Source organism: Astatotilapia calliptera, chromosome 2 (genome assembly GCF_964374335.1).
Source record: "Astatotilapia calliptera chromosome 2, fAstCal68.1, whole genome shotgun sequence".
NCBI classification, from domain to species: Eukaryota; Metazoa; Chordata; class Actinopteri; order Cichliformes; family Cichlidae; genus Astatotilapia; species Astatotilapia calliptera.
This window is the reverse complement of record NC_137423.1, coordinates 22165444-22188055: the sequence shown is the minus strand read 5'-3', so window position 1 is coordinate 22188055 and position 22612 is coordinate 22165444. Positions and strand designations below refer to the sequence as shown.

The window sequence follows — 22612 nt, the reverse complement described above, 5'->3', positions numbered from 1 at the left end:
CAAGGAAAGTCCATTTCCTTTGTTTATCAAGAAAAACAGTGCGCGATGGAAAGGCTTTGTCTGACACAATGACCTGCACGCTTGCTTTAAAAGTGTGCTGTACCTTTTTTGTGCTAGAGGCGCTCTGATATCAATACCAGAGTGTCGCAAACTATTTTTAACCAGGGCCTGGAAGGTACAGGAGAAATGTCTTGTAATCTGGGTCTGATTTTCTTAGTTCAGGACACTATTTCTGTTAGTTATAACAGAATTATACTCCTCAAGCCACTTCTATGGCAAGCATCGCTTAGAAGGAGGCTGAGAGGCTAACACATGCATACAATCTGACAATTAGACAGGCTGTAAACAGAACTTCAGGTTAGTCAGAGAAACAAAGGCATGATGCAAACATCCGTTTTTGTAGCTTTGTGCAGTGGAAGAAGGGGTTATTACCGACACTTGAGGTTCACTCTGAGGTTGGTTTCACTTCTAAATAAAGATGGGAAAGTTTAGAACATGTGGCCAGACTGCTTGAAAGCATTCCACATGTCCATCAAAACAATTGTTTCCAACCTGAGGAGAATTGTGGGTAATATTTTAGCAAATATTTTCCAACTCACACACTCAGCAGACATGGGGCAACATCAGCATCAGTTTGGAGCATGTGTGTGAGTCAGACTCCACATCAAAGGGTTGTGACATGTACCAAAGATGTTTTGGTCTTCAAAGACAAATCAGCAGCATTGTGTGGAAAATACAGGGCCGTGCAAAGGTCTCGAGCCACCACTCATTTCTTTCTATCTTGCTAGAGAAATGCGAGGTTGAATGATTTATCAAAACATGCAGCATAAAAAACAGAGTTTGTGAAGTTTGAATGAGCTTCACGTGACCACCTTTATTCTTTAACACAGCCTCAACTTTCTTATGTAGCTCTGTGATCAGTTCTCCAGGCTTCTTAAAGGACATTCAAATCTGTTCTTTGGATGTTTCAGCCGTTTGTTCCATCCTCTGTCAAAATGATCCCACACTGCTTCAATAATGCTGAGGTCTGGGATCTGGGGAGGCCAATCCATGGCTGATAGTGTTTCATTCGGTGTCTTTAGGCCCTTGTGGTGGAATTAAGGCACGACGGGACCACAGATCCATGTTTTGAGCCATCTTTATTTAATATTTGCATCACACCACCACAACCCCCCACCAACCACTGAGTCCCCGTGTTTTAACACGGCGGGCGTGATTGCGGATGCCGTGCAGGTGCGTATGCACGGCACCGCAGACCACGCCCCACCACAGCCCTCTCTCAGGTCCTTCCTGATTTTTTTTCCTGTTTCTTAAAGACATGAGTCTCAGATACTGTTCATCTGCTGTACTTGTTTTTTAGGCCTGTCACTTCTTTTGTACTCCACTTGTTCTTTTTCCTCATAGCCTTTACGGATACACTGCACACCGTGCTGAGATATGCATGTACATTTACAATAAATGGCTCTTTGGGAATCGCCTTTTTTGGTTCGTGCCACTTTGTCTGTTAAACTGCGTGATTTTTTTAATCTTTGTAAAGAAATGGGAACGCATTATTTATTTTTGTGACAGGCCACTAGTAACAAAGTGCCTAAAGATTCAATTTAAAATTAGTTATTTGTAAATTGTCTGCTATATGTGCATACAGGACTTCTTAGGTGCCATTTTTCATGCTTGAATGATTTATAGGTCACTGTTAAGCAGCTAAACAGAAAAGTCCTGGTTAGGTGCAAGGACTGGACTGAAAATGTGTGAAATAAAGCTGCCAGTGTCCAAAGGAACAACTAGAAAGCCTGGATGAGAATTACATCACATGAGGAGTGGCTCAAGACTTTTGCACACTACTGCATTTGTGACCATTTTTATTATTTGTTAATTATAGGTCTGTTTTATTCCAGGAAAACCCCTGCTTCAGTACCCAGCACGTCCTCATTCCTGTGAACTTAGCCTTCTACCAGCGCTGCTTATTGATGAAATACTTTTCCTGCAGCTCATCAGACACTGAAAAGCTTTGTAAGGTGGAGGAGGACGACAGAGTCTGTGGAGCAAAAAGCTCCCACAAAGGGAGAGGAGCTAAAACTGTTTGTTTCACACAGGTATCAGGTAAATAAGGATTATTTTTAATTGTGAGTCATGCAAAGCTACTTTAAAAAAGCAGGACTGAAACCCCTTAAATCAGGTCAGCTAATTTCATCACTGTGTCACTGATTTCCTTCAGGTCAGAACAATTAAACACTGAGGAACTTTCTTTTTTTAACTTATGGGAGGTAGTCTGTTTGGAAACCGAATCCTTGAATTCTGTAGATTAGATTTGCAGGCGTGATGTAAATGTGTTGAAGCACTGATAGAAACATTCAGTCCTACAGATTCCATCTGGGCCGAGTCACATAGCAGCATGTCCAGACAAGTCCTGTGCATGTAGAGGAGGACATAACACAGGCCCAGATCCCAATCACAGACACTGATAAAAAAAATTCCATGCACTTTTCCTTTTTTACTCATCCTCTCCATTTTTGACTATCACCCATTCAACCAGGCTCTTCCTACATTCTGAAAATTTCTGTGACTTATGGGAAAATGTGATCCAAGATCTCGGTGCCAGCTCGAGCAGACCACAGCTGATGATCAGCGAGCGCAGGTTGATTTCTATCAGCGGAGGTCAGCCAGAGGCTCTGAGGCTCAGCTGCAGCTGTCGTGTCGAGCAGTGACCCTGTGTGGAGTTCATGTCATGTGTGGGAGGCAGTGACAGACTTGTGGTTTCTGTGTCTCTGTCTGGGCTGGCCTGCATTGAGCAATCTGCCACATGTTTGGGCTTTGTGTGCAGCCTTTGAGCCCATGTTTCCTTGGTGTGACTTGCACTTTTGTGTTAAAGGGAGGTGAACCCTGTGGCGTGCGGGATGCCTATGGTCGAGCTGATTACATGTTCCCTGTGTCCAGCTGTCTGTGGGAGCCAGCTCCCGATGCTACTCGTGAAACAGAGAAGAGGAGAGCGAGAGATTTCCTCTCGTAATGGAAAACATGCCGAACATTTCTCGAAAAAAAAAGTCCCTTTTATTTGCTTCCTCCCTGCTTCCTCTTGCTTTGGTTTTTCTTTTCTCTTTTTTTATAATTGCAGAAGATTCCAGTTCAGAGCTGCTTGAGGTTTCTCCTCTTGTGGTAAATCTGGATGCTCTTGGCGTATCACGCAGCGGCTTTGCCATGCCAAAAGCGCAGCGTCACTTTCGATACAAACATCCACCCCACCCCTACATGCTACCGCAGCCGCGGCAGAGGCGGGTAGCCAGTGGGCAGAATCCACAGCGCCCTGCCACAGAGCTACTGCCCTGTCATCCTCCCCTCTGTACCGCTGTGGAGAAGGGTCAGTGCCATGCCTGTATATACAGTTTCTTTTTTTAATTCTCCAAAACCGTTTTCATGCGTTCTCCATGTACAGCTCATATGCTCTTCACTCAAATGTGTGCATGAAACTAGATTTTAATCAACATCTTAAAAAAAAAGATTAGCTCTGAGACAATGTTGGTCGGTTAGTTGGTTTGTCTACTACTTTATCTTAACAGTTATCAAACAGTCATGAAGGTTAGCAGTAATACCCGTGAGAACTATTCCTGTAAACTGCCTCTGGTGTCACTGGCAGGTTTCTCGTGCTCGGCAAAATATTTCTAGACTTACTTGGTCGGCTGGCATATTTGTGGTCTCTAAATATTTAATCCACAGTGACTTTTGTGGTGCCCTCTAGCTGTACAATGACAATAACAGCATTCATGTCTTCATCAGAATGAATTGTTATTTCTTTGACATTTTAATTGTGCTCCATGACCAGGGCTAAATATTGATTTATCCAATACAGTGGTTTAAGACAAAACAATTAATCCTAGAATGTCAATCGTTGTGATGTGCACAGCACTTTTTTCTGTTCAAAATCCAGAGAAATGTTTTAATTAAAATAATTCCTCAGAAAAATAACAGTGTTCTCTGAACTGATCAGAGCTCTGAAGCTGAGGTGAATCATAAATGCCTTATTGTTTCAAGGTTCAAAATGTACATTTATCGTGTGTTCAGCAAACAAATGTACGATGTTCCCTCAGTTTTCATGCTGCAGCTGCACCGCACATTTTACAGTGTAATCCATCGGTTGCCATGAGGATGATGACTTTTTGCTGGAAGTTGTGACTTGTGTGTGTGTGATTTGGGTTAAAGTGAGGGGGACTTCTGGATCCAGTGCCAGGATATATTTGGAACGGCGGGAGGATGCAGGAGCTTCCTGACAGTGACAAGAAAGTCATCCAACCAACTTTGAGACTCCATTCTGGATTTTGGTCTTTGTCACTCCCGACACAACCACAAGGCAGTGGTGCTAACTACCCATAGCTGGGGATCTGGTTCGCGGCCATGAGGGCATGTTCACGCACCACTGCCAGGGGTCAGATCTCCTCCAATCCCCCTGTAGCTCCGCCTGAGTCCAAAGGGTGCTCTGTTGATGTGTGGCGCTACAAAGACACTATGTACTAGCAGGAAGGGACTTACAGACTCAGGTCAGCTTTTCATTGATCCACAAGCAGCGGCGGTTGCTGGTGGTGTAGGCGCGCACTAGATGGGTCACACCCACCAGATGACACACCAGGTTTAAACTGCTATTGATTTTGTGTTTTAAAATTTTTACATGTGTTGCTTTGCATATATCCAGCTAGCATGTTTACATGTTTTTCATTATATTTATTACTCGTCCAATAGCAGCCACTGGCCTCGTTGGCACCTGGTGAAAGGAGTCCAATGTAGGTTGATGAGTCTGAGAAGCTCACATCTGTCTGATGACAGCGATACTGAGGTGATTTAGTGAGGATGCTACTTTTTTTCCTGAATTTCTTTGTTGTGGATTGTTGGATACTGGTGTGTTAGAGCTCTAACTTCAGTTCGGGGCATAATGCTTGAAGACGAGGATGACATTTTATTAAGTTGCTTGTTGTCTCTTTCGTTCGCATTTTTGCTTGATTGGTGAAGGGGACCCATTTCAGATTATAACACACCATGTCTGAGTCTGAAGGTCCAGGCATGAATTAAAACTTGCCTCCACTGAGTGCAAGCATCTATAAGTTGGTCGTTCTCCTGCCACAAACATAAAACGAGGTTGGGGGAACGGTGATATCCATCTCAGCCATGGCATTCAAGATGGCAGGGCAACATGGCGGCGCCCTGCAGTCTATGAGACTTCATCAGTTTGTTGGAAGATAATAATTACACACTAATCAATGTATATTTATGAGTCCCACATTTTTTTCCATTGAATAAACTTCAAAAAATGACTAAATGTATCTTTACGAAGGAGAAAACTGGGTATAAGACAAAAATATTTATTCTTTATAGCAGGCTGTAAACATTTTAAATTCTGCTGTAAAGTTGACCATTTCATCTAAGAGATCGGTGGGATCGTCTGACTTTTTCACAACATTAAACTTGAAGGTGCGTGTTTGCTTTTGTGTGGTTTTCTGTTTGAGGAAGCAGGCCATTGATTGTATAGCGTTAACTCCCAGCTACCTCCGTGTTAGGATAATGAACTGAATTACTCATTCAGTGACTGAATATATCCCGCATGTTTGCTCGCAGCTGACTAAGAGCTTTTAAGTGATTCAACTCGGTCATTCACCCAAAACATTTATTCTTTTAAACAAATTGATTGTGACATTAGCTGACATGCCAAACTAAGATGGTAAACATGAAACCTGACAAACACCGGTGTGTCAGCACTGTTATTGTGAGGATATTAGCCTGCCGACACATTAGCGCTGAGCTCAAAGCCCCACCAAGCTGCAGATCCTGCACGACTGTAAACACTTAGCCCTGTGTCATCTACCGTCAGGATGTAGTAAAGCAGACGTCAGAGTGTCTGTTTATGCGAGTTTGTATGTATACTGGAAGGTGAAGATCTGCTCATGGCAGTAAACTCCAAACACGGCTGTTGACATCAGTGGTTTTCCCTCCTCTCCTCATTCCTTTTTTTAGGTTTTTCTCTAAAATACCCTGAGCCACCTCATTCTCTCCCTGCTTTACAAGTGTCTGTTTGCCTTTTAACAAGGTTTGCCCCTCCCGTGCCTGAGTCTGGACAAGTTGCCAGGATACAAGTCGTTAGAAGGAATTTCGGGCCCAGCTCGGTAAATCTGTGGAGGGCTCTGCAGGCAAACACATATGTCTCTTTAACACAGTTCAGTACATTAAAGTTCCATTCACGATGTGGAGAGTGTACTTGTGGAAGATAACGGGGTGTTTTCATGAGAGCTCAGCTTTGTCAGCAGGTGGTGCTTCGCTGCACAGCCTCAAAAAGAAGCTAAAATATTCCTGTGGATCCGATGTCTGTGAGTTACTGTTTGTCCGTCCCTCAGTCCAAGTGACCAGGCTTTTAAAAATGTTGTGGTCATCATCAGTGTATGGCCTCAATGTTGCTAAATGAATGGAGGTTTGTTGGTTGGCTGTGCTGGGAACAGGGTAATGTGTGTTCCCGCTCCAAAATTTAGAGTTTATGTCACTTGTAAAAGCCAGATTGACTGGCTTGTATATGGAGCCGAAGGGAAAAGGGTTGTTTATCTTCCGACTGACGTAATTCTGTGATTAGCTTGGGCTTTTTATACCTCCGCTCTCTATCGCGCGCACACAAACTCACACACACGAGTCTGAGCCCAGACAGACGTCGCAGCTGACCTGAGACGAGGCCCATATGAACCCAATTTTCTCCCAAAGACAACTAGAAACAACAGCAAAATATGCATGCTGACGCACACAAATAGGAAGGAAATCAATAAAAAAACAAACAAGGAGGAGCTTGAGCGGCGAGATGAGAGGACACTGCCAGAGAGGGCAGGCGGCTGGAATTTAGCACATCTGTTCCTCTGGCGAGGCTCTCAATCACGTGTGATGTCATGAAGCCTGAACGATGGTCAGAGTGCGACCGTGTACGTTGTCTCCAAGCTCTCACACGCATTTTTTTTCACGCACGAATGTAAGATGGGAACTGAATGAGGTTTTTCAAGGATGTTTCATTCAGTTTAAGTTATTAAACGTGTAAAACTTGATGTATTTTTATTATACTAGGTCGACTGGAATTTAAACATTGTTAATGAAATAGCTTAACAGCTCCAGGGTATTTTTTTTTATATGATTTATGAGTTGATGAGTTTCCCACATTTCTCCCAAACAAAGGAAGAAGTTAAGGAATGTGTTGCAGAACTCATTATGAGCTTCTGTAAATTGTCTAAGTCACACAGCCACTGCTTTTCCAGCCCAGAGGCCAAACTGGATAAAGGCTATGCTGAAAATCACATTTCTGTCGCACACTTACTCGAGCTTGTGGTGCATGTTTGTCTTTTACCATCTTGCTTTGATGTCGTATTGATCCATCTGCTGGATTTTATCTTCTTTTCAAGCTAAAATGCTCCAAAAATATTGCAAACATCATTTCTCCTAATCTCACATCTAGCTGTGTATTTTTAGTTGCCGGGGGAGGGGGGGGCCTTGATGTCCACCCGGGTGGAGTGTGTTATGTGGTGTTATCCTTGTTGCCCTGAGACAACCACTCAAGACAATGATGTTTGCCAGTAACAACACAATCACACCAGTCTGCTTACCCCAGTTTCTTTTTCGACCGGCAAATTACATGGAGCAAAAGCCGCAGCCCTTTGAATGAATCACGTTTGGACAAAAATAACAAAACTGGCACCGATAACAAAACTGTTTTTCCTGCCTGGTGATTGTCATACACGTTTGGTAAATACCAACCTTTTTTAGATCTCGCCGACTTTTTTCTTTTTTCCCTGGAATTCCCCTCACCCTGTTATAATCACATGCTACACACTCAGATCAAGAGACACCCCTTATTTATTTTCACAGCTTTGTTAAACTTTTAATGTGCGCAGGCCCACTCCGCAGCCGCAGAGTGACTCACGGAGAGGCTGAGGGTGCATTTTTTTCACATGATTACCTTTAACCGCTTCCTGTTTGTCCCACAGTTGCTGCAGATTGTGACGGTGTCTGAGAAGCGCTGGAGAGCCCGGTCTCGTGGAGCAGGAGCGAACGGGTGGAGCGAAGAGGGGGAGGAGGAATTTGAGAGTGGCGACTGCGACGACGAGGACGAGTGCGCGGGGGTGTCTGGGCTGGGCCCGCCGCCACGACGCAAGCGATTACGCATCTTTGCAGGTTAGACGCACACGATATGGACTTTAATTTGTGTGGTTTTAAGTGATGCTGTATCCATGCTCACGAATCAAAATCAGCTTAACTTGTATTTATGAGCCAGGCTGTAAAAGGAAGAAGAAAAAGGTTGTTTAGTTGTTTATGTTTGTGCCCGCTAACCAGATTAACAGATCTGGCCTCTTTTGCAGCAAGTCAGAGCGATCGCAGTCCAAAGCAGAGAGGTGGTTTACGTGACTGCTGTGCATGTTGACACCAACGTGACACTATGTGGCAGGAGACATGAGACTTCCGCAGGTAGCTGCCTCACCTCCACCTCGTGACCTGCCGTCAATCTTGTGAAAAACGTCAGATGCACGCTGTGAAAGACAAACAGAGAACAAAAAAAAGGCCACAAACAGTTGGAAGAAAAAAAACCAAACAGAAGAAGAGGGAGAAAACACCCAGGGAGCAGAAACAAGAGGGTTCGATACACTGATACAAAGCCAGCGCAGCTGAGCAAACACAGCAGTGGGAGTAGTCCTCCTGTCTGGGATGTTGTGGCAGAGATTTGGGTTTGCCGGGCAGGGAGCGAGAGCAGGAACCCAGGGTTCACACAGGAATCCTGCAGGGCCATCGCTTCCAGCGTGAGAGCCTGATGCCCTCTCTTAAACACTCCTGTCAGCCTCTCTGTGCAGCTCTGCTTCACTGCAGTATATTTCTAGATTAGGCATGTGTGCATCAGTGTGTGTTTGCAACCACCTGAAAGCCTGTTTGCACCGGCCTCTATGCAAGTCAGTAATGTTTGTAGACCTTGAGAAGTCGGTGCTTATTGGCAGATGCGCAGATAGCTGCTGATAGCCTGTGATGACCTAGCAAAATGCTGACCCCACACGGCCTCTCAGTCCATTCTGGTCAAATGGGGGACTGGAGTTCAAAGGTTAACCTGCAGAGCAGAGGGGCCTAATGGCCTGCTTGTCTGTGCTCTGCTGGTCTGAGATGGACGAGGCAGATCGGATTTCACAAAGCCTGGTAAGCGATCAGTGGTGTGACACACACGCATACCCACACAGGCCGTGGGGAAAGGTGACCGAAGCCACAACAACAAGGTGCAGACAGGCAGGGCTAAGCCACCAACGTAGTCAGCTGTCAGCCTGGTGACCAGAGCGAGGCTGTTACCAAACGGTAACGACGGATCTCTCCTCACCGACTCTCTGCGCAGATTCCATAACCTTCTGACAACACATACGCAGACCGACACGCTTCTCCTCCCGAGCCAATCAAACCTTCGCGCTACACATTCCCCAGAACATTCCAGTCCCGGAGCTATTCCAGGACAGGGACACCCCACCACCACCTGCCCCACCTCCATACCTCCTGAACCAAACTGGTTGCAAATTACACACCAAAGAATCTCTATGCCATGACCTGAGGTGGTGTTAAAAAAAGAAAACAGCATTAAATTTGCGAATCATTTAATGATGCAAATGTTGCATTAGCGGGGTTGTGGATACATTTTTATGATCACTGGATTTACAGGGAGATTTATTGAAATGTGGTTGGTAAATAGACTCATTCTTATAGCGCTTTTCTACTCTCCTGGAGTACTCAAAGCGCTGTATACAACACATTCACCCATGACACAAGCACTGTTATCTATACTTTCAGTGCTTTCTAACTGTCATTCATACGCATTCATACTCCGATGGGTGCATCGGAGTTCAACTCAGAGTTAGTATCTTTGGCATGCAAACTGGGGGAGCCAGGGATCGAACCACCAACCTCCCAATCTGAGCAACAGCAACCAGGTTCTGGGCCTTAAGTAGGCTGTATCGTGACAGAGCCTCCACCGTGCTTTACCACAAAGTAAGATATTAAGTTCTGCCATAACTACCTAATGTTTTACTACAAGGACTGGATCCATCTCTCACATCCTGTGTCATATGTGTTCAGATACTTTTTATAGGCTGCAGACAGTTTTTAGGCCTGATACTACTTCTTTTATCCTCCACTTGTCCTGTTTCCTCAAACTTTTGAAGGACAAACTGCACAACACCATGAAGTTTTCAGCTAATAGCTCTTTAGAAATATAGTTTTATACTGTTATGTGTAGACATTAAGCTGGTTCATCTCTTGAGTTAAGCTCCTTTTTTATGCTTGACTGAATCCTAAGTCAGTGTAAAGTGTCTTAACAACCAAGCACAACAAAACAAAACAAAAGTCATTCTTCTGAAAATGGTCAGGTACAAGTAACGGACTGAAGAAATGTTGAAAGACGACTTTAAAATGACTAGAAAGAGGCTCCTTGGAAGGAAAATATGAAGGAACGATGGAAGTCTTTGCACAGTACTGTACCTATGAATAGATGTGTGTTTGTGAACAGATGGAGTTGTCTCTAGCTTTGTTGTAGTCCAGTAAAATGTGATTCTATATGGCGTGTCTTTACCTTTATGATGAGGGCTCACCTGTGTTTCTGTGCTTTCATGCACACCTGGCCTCTGACTGTATGGCCTCTATGAGAAACAAAGGATGTGCCGCCATCTCTGCAAAAACCTGCTCACAGATTCCTCTCAAAGCCTCTCTTCATTGCCTGAGCCACACATTTTTTTCTCCTGTTTCCACCTGGTGCTAAAAAACTTCACAAAAACATCTGCTAATACACACTCATTTACTGCATAAAGTCTTAAAATTTGAAGAAAAAATTTAATTGTGAAAAGCTGGCAGTGAGGGAATCATCTGTTTCCAGCTCAGTGTGGAAGCCCAGTGAAATACAGCAGATAACTCCCAGTAGGATCAAGGTAATATTTCATGGTCCAGTCAGTACACAGTGGGAAAACGAGTGATTAATCCAGAGAAGTGGCTAAGATAATCACACAATTTTAATTCCCTTTAATAAAAGGGTTGTTTTTTGTTTTTTTTGTGGCGCTAAGTGGACTACTACTAAACAACCTGCGAAAATGGCTTTTTGATGCAGTTTGGAAACATTCGGTAGTCTGCAAGCAAACAGTGTGCTCTGCTTTGGCTCAGCAGCTCAGATCCCTGCCTCGTGTGTTTTCTTGCTGAGCTGGACGGGCTTTTGCTCGCTATGCTCAGCAGGAGCCACGTGAATAGACCTCTTGTTATGTTCCTGAGCTCAGACATTCGCTCACTATAAGCGCCCCGAAGGAAAGCCGTTCCTTTGGGAGCTCTGGATCTTTTTTATCAGCGCCAGAGGTTAGCAAAATACAAAGTGGAAATATTCCTGTAATGTGAAACACGCGGCTTACGATGAGAGGCTGGGCTCGGCTCACCTTTCAGGTCTGCTACAAATTTTGCGGCTGGAACAAAGGAGTGAGTAAAAGAGCGAAGAAGGTGATGAGAGAATGTGGGGAACGAACACAAAGAGACAAAAACACCTTTGATAACTGTAAAGGCTGATACACTGGGAAACCTAAACATTCTTTATTCTGTATGTGGGTCAAATTAACAGCCTAACGTGCTGTCAGTGCTCCAGCATGGTATGTTAATTAACTGCAGCTGTGACCTCTGACCCTTCTGCACCTGATAGGTGAGTCACACGGTGCCTGTCTTCCACAACAGTGTTTGCACATGTCTTCATCACAGCGGACACAGTTTACATTAACAGCACCGGATGCATCCACCGTATAAGCAATTTCCTTCTTCTTCAAGCTTCGTGTAATTTCATAGAGCTGATCGTCAGCGCTACTGTACTCATGAAGAATCATCAACATATGGTTGCCAGCCAGGGAGGCTCGGTGCCACAGGCCAGGATGAGAAAGAGACGGGCTCAGACGGTGCACATGTGAGAGGAAGCGTGCAGGTGCCTGCATGCCCACGTGGCAGGCAGAAAAAACACACTTCACTCCTTGGCCCGTGCATCGATCAGCATTAAGTTGTCTTTTTACACATTTCATTCAACGTTTTTCTTTCTAAAATTATGACATCTAAAATTATTTTTTGAAAAAAAAAATTTGTAAAAACATGTTGGGTAACAGGAGGTGAAAAACGATTAAAGAAAAACATTGAAATGAAGTCAAATACTGTGAGCTCTGTGTGGTGATTGGACAAACTATTAGATGCCGAGACTAGTTTGAATTTGAGTGCCAAATGTGCCAACAGTTATTACCCAGGTTATCAATACGATGCCAGATCTGAAGTGTTTACCTCTATAAGGAGTTCAGAACTAATTAAGTACGAAGAAAATGTGATAATATATCTGTCAGTGAACCACAAAGTTGCTGTTAAAGGAGGTGGTTACTGTAATGTTTTGGACATTTCATTATTAGCACTGTATTCTCTAAAAGTGATACTCGTAATCTCTCAACCTTGCAAATGGTTTGTTTCCTTTTTCAAATACCTGCAAAGGTATTTAGATAGATCACAGGTGGTCAATCCAGGCCTCGACGGCCAGTGTCCTGCAGGTTTTAGATGTGTCCTTAATCCAACACAGCTGATTTAAATGGCTAAATGACCTCCCCAACATGTCTTGAAGTTCTCCAGAGGCCTGCTAATGAACTAATCATTTGATTCAGGTGTGTTGACCCAGGGTGAGATCTAAAACCTGCAGGACGCCGGCCCTCGAGGCCTGGAGTTGCTCACCCCTGAGATAGATAAATGGGTCAGTTGGTGGTTACACTGTGGAGCTTTTGTCCGTATTAAAATACATAATGACATCAGAGTTCCTGCAAATTTGTTTGCGGCACATCAATGACGTGAATCTCCCATTCTCACACGACATGAGTACATGTCAAGAAACCAGTTTGAGGTGATTTCAGCTTTGTGACATGATGAGTAGCCTGGTGGAAGCAGTCATCAGCAGATGGGTGCACTTTGGTCATAAAGGGATGGACATGGTCAGCAACAATACTCAGGAAGGCTGTTGCGTTTCGTTGATACTCAGTCGGTACTAATGGTCCCAAAGTAGGACATTAAAGTAATCGCCACAGCTTCACACACAGCAGGATGGATCCATCTTTTCATGTTTACAACAAATTCTGCAGTGGCACCCAGTGCGGTCACGTTGTGCATTCAGAGGTGCTCTTCTGCACACCTTTGTTTTAATGAGCAGAGATTTGAGCTTCTGTTGCCTTCCTGTCATATCAAAGTAGTCTGGCCATTCTCCTCTGAGCTCTTGCATCAACAAAGCATTTCACCCTGACAACTGCAGCTAGCTGGATGTTTTCTTTATTTACAACTGTTCTCTGAAACCCTAGAGATGGAGATAAAATCCCAGTAGATCAGTAGATTCTGAAATACTCAGAGCAGCTTCACCTGGCACCAACAACCATGGACTGTCCAAAGTGTCACTTTTCCTCCCCATTCTAATGCTCACTTTGAACTTCAGCAGGTTGTTTTGACCACGTATGTACCTAAAATATATGTATTTAAATAAATACATATAAATAAAATGCATAGATTAAAATGATGTGATCTGCAGGATTACTGCAAATCAAAATCTTCATTCAGAAAAGAGATTTGGACAGAGTGCCTGCTGCTTTCATCCTTGTCTGACACAATGATGACTGTTTACCAGCCCAAATCTGTGTAGGCTTCACATGATAAATGATTTCAAAGTACTAACTGTTTGCCGGAGTGGGTATATAAAATTTCTGGAGAAGTCTTAAACTGATGACAGCGTGAAATCCTTGGGGTAGAGGAATTGTTGAAAGGCTGTGTAGTTGAGGGGGCTGATAATGTGCAACACACTGGAAATGTTCTGACCCAATGTTCTCCGTGTCCATCCCTCTTTGAGCTTATAAACAACCTCTGTAAATTCAGCCAATCCTCCTCCTTCCACACCCCTCACAAAAATAATGAAGCTTGCCACCATCTGTGTAAACAGGCTTGGCTAGTAAGAGTCATAGTTTCCCAGTCTTGTTCTTCTTGGGGCTGATCACAAGGCCTTGTGTGTCCCCAGTTCCTGAGCTGAATGAGGTGGCAGTAAGAGGGGAAGATGGAAATGGAGCAGAAAAAGAGGGGGGAGAGGAACAGGGGGATGATGTTGTCTTCTTATTGTCGTTGGGCTTCTGTCATGGTGTTATCTCAGATCAGTTCAGGGATAAAACACTCCAAATTAGCCAGAAGGCAGGAAGAAGAGTCCTGGTTTTAATTTATGTGGATACAAGGGCTCAGAGCTGGGTTCTCATCATGTACTTGAAGGGGGCCCACCAGCATTTGATTCATTTTGTAGGCCTTTTGCATTTCTCCGTGTTTGTGTGTGCCTCTTGGAAAAGCGTTTGTTTGCTCAAGAGCTTTATTTACATTCACAGGCACTTTCTGGACGCACTAAATTGATTCCAGGCCTGTTCCTGGGTCGTGTCCATCAGCTCAGCCACAGTCCACAAACACTCTGCACACAGCGGGACCATTCTCGAGGTCCGCAGCTCTGCTGCTCGCCGCCACAGTGACACACAGAAGCCATTTTGTGGGGAATGTCTTAAAAGCTCGGCTGAGAGTTTGGGAGGTTTTCAATTCACACGTTAACCCTCTAATCTCACCTGCGTTTTTTAAATTTTCCCTCCATCCATTCCCCTCCCTCTGGCCTGCTCTCACTCTCTCCTTCCAGGCTGTTCGTGAAAGTAACTCGACGACACAGTGAACAGTCCTGCTGTCACTACACTCGGAGCTGCTGCAGGAAACCGCAGGCTAACCACTAAAAAGGGCTCAGACAGATAGTGAAACTGCGCTGCAGGAGCTCTCTGTGTGTGCAGTCAGACCAGCCAAGTTGTCACTCCTGGCTGTATTTGTAGTCTGGCTTTTTTCTATGACAGGAATGTGGGGACAATTCGGCTGGTTAGTCAGTGAGGACATCTAAACAACAAACATATCAGAATCTACCAGCACCATTTCCATTACTGATTGCCGGACCCAGGAAAAGAATGTAAACATGTTTTTGTCGGCTTCCGTTATTATAAGAAGATAAAGACAGAATCCAAAAAATGTGCTTGTTGGAGGCAGCTTGACCAGGACGAGGCCCAGGATGCCCCTTGGGTCAAATGCTGACCCATCAGCTACCCACTAACTTGATTCTCTCTCTCGTGTCTCTGTCGTTCTATGCCAGTCTCTCGCTTGTTCCAATAAGAACTGCCATTGTCCAGTCTTTTCAGAAGCAGTCTCAAACGGTGCACCCTGCCAACCTCTGACCCCGCCTCAGGACTGACCTCTTAGAGGGTTCACAGCCCTTCTCTGTACACAGAAGCGCTCCCCCCCCCCCCCCCCCCCCCTGCCCTGAATGAGCTCTTCGCCCTGAGTACAGAATCAACTCTTTGTATTCAAAGGAGCTTGCAAAGAAAAGTGTCTGGACTTCTTTAAGTTGCTTGAAGACGTTTCACCTCTCATCCGAGAAGCTTCTTCAGTTCTAAGGTCAAATGGTGGAAAGTCTCGGATGAGAGGTGAAACGTCTTCAAGCAACTTAAAGAAGTCCAGACGCTTTTCTTTGCAAGCTCCTTTGACTACGATGACCTGGATGACTGAGAACCTTCACAGACAACTCTTTGTATGTTTGATTTGTTATGGTTTTTACCTCTCTCGCTAGTGCGCACACTTTCCGCCCTCGCAGCGTCAGCACTGCAAGGAATTCTCGGTTAAAATTTACGTCCCTGCTCAAAGCTTTTATTTCTATTCAAGCTAGGTCTTTTACTCCTTTCTGTGATCATATTAGCTGCTTCGGGAGGCGGAGACTATAAATACACTGGAGTAAATTTAATTTGGATGGTGCAGGGGAGAGGGTAATGGGTGCAGCATGCTGGTCATTCCCTCGGTGACAGCACCGCCCTTCGTTGACCATGTTAATTAATAACTGTTGACTTGCATTTGTTCCACAAGCTGCAGTTGAGAGAGTGCCTGTGATGGGTCGGTTTTCCCCGGTCAACAGGAGGGTGTATTCCTCTCCCATCGGAGCAACGGGGAACTTTTGCAGATTCACTCAAGCAACGTCTTCTCGCATTTTTTAATCAATTGTGCACCTTTGTTTTTCAAAAGCAATTAAAACGCCATCATCTGTGTTTTCATGTCCCCGGCCCTCTTTGGCATCGTGTCTCTCTGTCTTGCTTTCTTGCCCTTTGTGTGGGAGGGTCCCTCTGTCTAGAATAACAGAGTTGTGGAAGTTGGGAGGCCGGAGTAGCTCAGAGAGCAGCGCCGTTGCAAAGGCCAGCGCCAGGGCCGCCTCTGGGCGTCCCGTTTTTCTTGGCCCGACATTCCCAGCCTCTCCGAGCGCCCCTGTGGTCGGCCTGTGGGTGTGGAGGCAGACGGTCACATTCCCAGCCCATCGACAGAGGCATCCCGGACCGCTCCCTCATTTCACTCCCGGCTCTCAGTCAAGCAGTGTCCCAGGACTCAGCGCCCTGGCCAAGTGTCGGAGTTTGAGAATGTGACCAAGGAGCCGATAATCACAGTGCACTGTCTTATCAGTTAATCTCTTCCAGATAAGCCAAACGAATGAGCAGCTCCTATTATGTTTTTATAGAACCCATGTCTTTGCAGCTGTAAGGGCGGCTACTGAAAGAAGACTACACACACACACACACACACACACACACACACACACATACATATATACATGCTGGCCATTCAATTTCTAAATTTGCTGAGTTTAATATCCAAGCGAGTAGTTTGCTCTGCTGCAATGGGACAAGGGATAAAATATTTGCTTTATCTTGGAAACCAAAATATCACTTAATCTGTTGAATCTTCAAAACCCAGATCAAATTTGAGCAGCTTAGATGTGTTATGCGCACACATCGTCTGCCAATGTAGCAGCAATCTAAACCATCTCCTCCATTTCATAAGAAGCACCTGTGTTTGGAGACTTAACATTCCACATACTTATCTGACCAAAAAAGGCCTTTGTGCATAGCACACATGTACTGAATAAACTGTACTGCACCATGAAGGCACACACTCTCACCGGAGGGGTTACAGTAACGCTTCAGCCACTGGTGTGCACCCACTCCGTTAAGATGAGTTAAATTAAGAAAACGTTTTTACCGACAGCATTTCGTGTGATTTATTTATTTTTTCTCCAACCTGTACTCTTCACCTGTGCTGGGAAATGCGTCTCTCTCTGCTCGCCGTTGCAATTTTTCTACATAGTTTGCTTGTTGTGACAACTGCAAAGCGTAAAGGACGAGCCTCGGGCACCGAGCGCTGCTGAAAACAACGCTCCAGACTCCCCTCCCTCTCTGTCTTCCCCCTGTCCTCCTTTTGCACAGACAGAGACAACAGACACACTTAATGCACATGCACGCACACACACACACTGCAGCCACCGTTTGACCTGTGAGGAGAATCCAAACAAACATCCGCTCCCACGCTAAAATACTGCAGCGCCTGGATATATTGGTCTGTCCTCCCAGGGACCGGTCACTAAAGAAAACATAAAGCTAAACCCTGAATGCGACCTCGTTTGTTAACTTGCATGTGACTACCGTGCTTGCTTCGCAGCCCAGAGCCTTTACCGTTACCAATCAATGGTTGGACTGTTGACCTCTCCCCTGGGTCGTAACTCAAGCTCATAAGGCCACGATAAAGGTAGCAGGGGTACGCTAGCAAGGTGGCGTCTTTTTGCAGAGGCTCTGAATGGATGAGCAGGAGGGGGGCTGTGTTCTGCCGAAAGCCACCAGGGCCCACATTGGTCACATTAATCACAGTCTGGACTGTGGCTCTATTTATATCCAGGAGTTATTCATCTATTTGCCTAATTGTCCCTGTCTGTCCGCTGTCCAGGTTCCTCCTCAAAAGGGGGAAAAGAATCTGGATTACTTGTGTCTGTGTTCTCCTCTCAGTCACTTTCACTTACTTGCTGCACACAGGCACAGGTGTTCATCACTAATTATACCAGGATATTATTAGTCCCAGCCCTGCGCAGGAGTGTAAGGGATCTAAGTTTGCATAGTGTTCAGTCCCCGTTGGGTTGTTTTTAAATCCTGCAGAACAAGGCCCCTCTGTGGTGCTGCTCATGTCAAAGTGTTTAAACTAGCAAGAAAAGGCCCTCTCTCTCCCCTCCCTCCCTGGCTTTAGGGATTTTTTTCAGAGCCTGAGATTTTTCCCTTTTTTTCACTCGCATTATTGCCGCTGTAAAGCAACACCAACACAATGCTCTCCCACTTTGTCTCCAGCTTTTTCACAACCACACATAGGGACGGGCGTGCGCACACACCCCACTCAATCATCCCCGCACAACTCCACAAATGCAAACGCGCATGCAAACGGCCCCCCCACCACCCCCGCCCGAGACCCCGCCCGAGACCCTGCCCTCCCTCTTACCCACAGTGTATATAAAAGCTGTATCAAATTGCACCTTGAGCTTAATTGGCTCGGCAGTACAGTGCGCCGCTGTCGACAGTGACAAATCGTTCTTTCAGAGCCCCAGAGAATGCCTGCCCACTGCCATGTCAGAGGACACAGGAGGAGGAAAAAAAGTCAATTGTCCCCTGGCCGCCATTCAAATGATGTCGTAACGGCAAAGAAATTTGTAGGAGATGCATTTCGAAGCTCTGGAGTGCATTTACAGTGCTGTGCAAAAATCTTGAGCCACTCATTTCTTTGCATTTTGCTAGAACAATAGGAAGTGTGCAAACATACATGGAAGTAGACTATATGTAAAGCGCCAACAGAGTTTATTCAATTCTAATGAGCTTGAAAGTTTATTCTTCAACACAGCCAGGACTCTCTTAGTCAGGGTTTCTTCTCATTTCCTTCAGGACACAAAGTGCGTAATGTCAAGATATGCCAAGGTGTCAGCTAATAGCTCTTTGGGAATCACCTTGTTGATGTAAAAAAAAAAAAAAAAGATTTTGCCACAGGCTGCTAATAACGAAGTGGCTAAAGGTGCAGTTTGAAACGGGTTATTTGTAAGTTGTCTGCTGAGTTAGGAGTCGTTTTTATGCTTGAACTGGAGTGTATTTCTCTGTTCAAGATGGTGCCTGAGTGTGTAGGAGCCTGAGGCGCTACACAGTTAGGCGGTTTGTTGTGTTTTTACTCAAGTAAAGCAGGGCGAAGCTTTCATCAGATTCCTGACTGCTCCCTGTGATCACACAGCGGCTCAGATCAGCCACTTCCTCCTGCTGGATCGCTGCCGTGAGGGGGAACAGTACACAGATCAGATGAGACAGCTAATTCAATTAGGAGCAATGTGTTATTTTTAGGAGCTCAGATGTGACCGTGCGGTATGAGTGTGTGTCAGGATGAGAATGTATGCACAACCATCAGGAGTGTGTGGGAGGAAGCTATGTCAGAAGTCCACCTGCGCACATGTGTGTGTGTTTGTGTCTGGTTTAACAGAGGGCGGCTCAACTCATAGCTCGCATTCCTAACTGTACTGCTGCTTTATTACTGATATCCTCCTGGCCTCCCTAATAGCTCACCCTTTATATTTCAGCCTTTCTCACAGCTTTTTGCCAGACAAAGTAGCACAGAATATTTCACACAAAGGGAGGGTGATCTGCTCGGTGTCAGGGGGGAAACAGATGTGGATGCAGTGCAGCAAGAGAGCAGTAAGCAACATCAGAGCAGCAGGTAGCCAAGGAGTCACTGCAGCACGCAAAACAGATGGAGAAAAATAGGAAAAGAGATTATCTTTCTCTGACTCACATCCACAAAATAGTGACACTAAGCCCCAAGCAGCCCCATTGGAGCAAATGAGTTACCTGCGTTGCCTCAGGGCATCATTACAGTATCTGCAGAGGGAGAGATGAAAGTGAAAAATAACAGTATGCCTTAAATGGAAGCTTTCACCAGAGGCAAACAATGCATAAACCTCGCACAACTCTAATTTTCTCCATATTATCCCTGGTGCGCTCGCAGCGCATGTGCGATACAATAAACCCTGAGCGTTAGCTGATTCTGATGGACTCCAAGGTCCAAGCCACATCAGATGTGTTTTAGAAGCCGGATCCATCAGTTAATGAACACTGATCCCCGCTGGCTCAGATGGCTTTTTCACTTGACTGCCCACTGGTGCGTTATCTGTTCTTTTTTTAACTTTTTTTTTTTCAAACATTTATGCTTGGTTGCAGACCTGTAAAAATTATGAAAATTAATAGCATACTTTCTATCACTTCCTCACCCTAATCACTTATTTAACAGCAATAACAGCACAGTAACTTATTGTTGCTCAAGTGTGTAAGCAGGTATTTCCTAGGCTAAACCGCTAACAGATGTGTTTCTGCCCCAGTAAACATGTAAATACAGGTTAGCTTAGCAATGACAAATACAGCGGCAACAATCCTGTGATGGCACCCTGGTACTGAGAAAACAGCAGGGACAAAAAGTCTTTTTTCAAGGTCAAAACGAACCTAGATATTCTTTTTTTATATTATTTTATTTTTAATCTCACATGAGAAATAATGAAATAAATAAAAAGATTCCAGTTTATCTCCACAAATGTTTTTCTCCTAAATATGCCAACTCTCTCCTTTATATATGTGTGTGTATATACGTATATATATATAATATGTGTGTGTGTGTGTATGAATTCTCATAGCAACAACATAGCAACCATACTTCCTGTGCTCTCATCAGCACTACGTTCATATACAGTGCTGAGCACAAAACTGCTACTTGGCAATGACAGTGCATCTTCAAGGGAAAAAATGCACAGTCTGCATGAAAGAGTTAATGCAGAAATAAGAAAAGGTGACAACTTTCCACCTTTTTCTGTTTAATGGAAACAAAAGTTTGCATTTCCAGAACAAAAAGCTGAATGAAAAACAAAGCAGCACTCAATAACGGGAGAGATTACATTTCAATATACCTTTGTAAAAAAACAAAACAACCAAAAGGGCATATCAGATGGTTAAAATGGTAACTGATACACAATAATAACATTTCACGATCTGTAAAAAAAAAAAAAAAAAAAAAGGGGGGGGGGGGGGGAGCAGACCATTTGACAGAAGATTAACATAATCTAAGGCTACGTTCACACTGCAGGTCTTAATGCTCAATTCCGATTTTTTGATCAAATCCGATTTTTTTGTCTCCTCGTTCACACTACAAATAAAATGCGACAGCAAACGTGCTCTAGTGTGAACGCTCAAAGCGGCCCGCATGCGCAAAAGAAGATGTCACACACAACGCGCTCTGTTTAGACCAAGAACAAACAGTATTGTTTGACTGATGGCCGTTAATATAAAGACTTCGGACTTTACGTTTCCCAATTTTTGCTTTAAGTTATTTTGTTATTTACATAATAATGTAAATAACCTAATAATGATCCTTATTGCTGTTTAAGAGAGGAGCGGTGCTTCAAAGGATAGCTGCAGATTTCTGTCAGAATCTGCAGATTATACAGTACAAATAAAATTTTCACGTTTCTCCAACGTTGTCTTCCCAACAGTTTCACTGACATCTACACTGGATGGCTAGGAAGCTTTCGCTGATAATTGGCTTCAGTCTTGTGTCGGTGACGTAAAAGGCGGATTTAATGCGACTTGACCGTTCACACAGCAGTCGCTTTCTAAAACATCGGATATGTATCGGATTCAGTACCACATACGAAAGTGACCCAGATCGGATTTGAAAATATCGGATTTGCGCCGTTCACACTGTCATACCATGATCGGATATGGGTCGCATAGGGTCAAAAAAATCGGATTTGATGTGCTTTCGCCTGCAGTGTGAACGTAGCCATAGAAGAAGAATGATGAGAGGAAAACATTACAGCTCATTTGGTTGCCACATGATACTGATGAGACAATCTAATTACAGGTTGTATTCTGTGTCTTCATCTGTGTGATTTCTCTCTGACAGTACTGAATATTGACTGTCTGAATACAGCAATTGTTTGTTCTGTGTGGCAGAGAATTTTGGGATATATTAAATTTAGTAAACATGTAAAAGTTAAACCATTTTATGAGATTTTTGAGATGCATTTTATACTCACATGACTGTCATATGTGCTTCTGATGATGGCTCATTTTGCTTTTTTGGGTAGGAATATTTAAGCTATATATAACCTTTTTTCTCATGTAAAGCACTCAGTCATTTTTACATGTAGTAAGTAGAAATATGCAACTTCCTTGAAGATAATAAGTAATTACCTTTGGAAGAAAGGGGAGAAAAAAACATCACTGTAGATTTATTTGATGAAAAGTATGTTTTTATTCTTTTGGCTAGAATTAGTAACACTGGTGCTGACTTCAACTGGGGATAGTTGGTCAGCAGAAGGAACGATCTGAGGATTGTGTCCATCCCATTGGCACGCCTCCCATAGAGAAAGCACAGACGGATGACCAGCCCGTTTTCACTCCCGAGGCATAATATACTGACGATTTCTCAAGTCCTGAGGCGGAAGGTCTCCACTTTGGTGGCTGCAGGATTTCGTCTCTGCATTTTGCAGGTGTGGTTCTGTTGGCTTCATTAGTGGATAATCTCAACCTTGCACTTGTACAGTTTGCTGCCAAGTGTGAAGCAGCAGAAACAGCTGAATTAGCAACTCAAACTCTATGCCGCAGATATTTTGGTC

At 44.3% G+C, this 22612-nt stretch overlaps 1 protein-coding gene across 2 annotated transcripts in view; it reads left to right on the top strand.

The window, feature by feature from the left end:
* gpc3 (glypican 3) overlaps positions 1 to 22612 on the top strand; it is a 128849-nt gene that overhangs the window by 103407 nt on the left and 2830 nt on the right. The window contains exons 7-8 of one of the 2 annotated variants that reach the window (XM_080309452.1): positions 7992 to 8178; positions 8364 to 12198. In XM_080309452.1, the coding sequence (XP_080165578.1) occupies positions 7992 to 8178; positions 8364 to 8425 (249 nt within the window). In that variant the 3' untranslated portion in view covers positions 8426 to 12198. Of the gene's footprint in view, positions 1 to 7991; positions 8179 to 8363; positions 12199 to 22612 lie in introns of those variants that run through there. The other variant, XM_026187271.2, reaches the window with a different exon arrangement.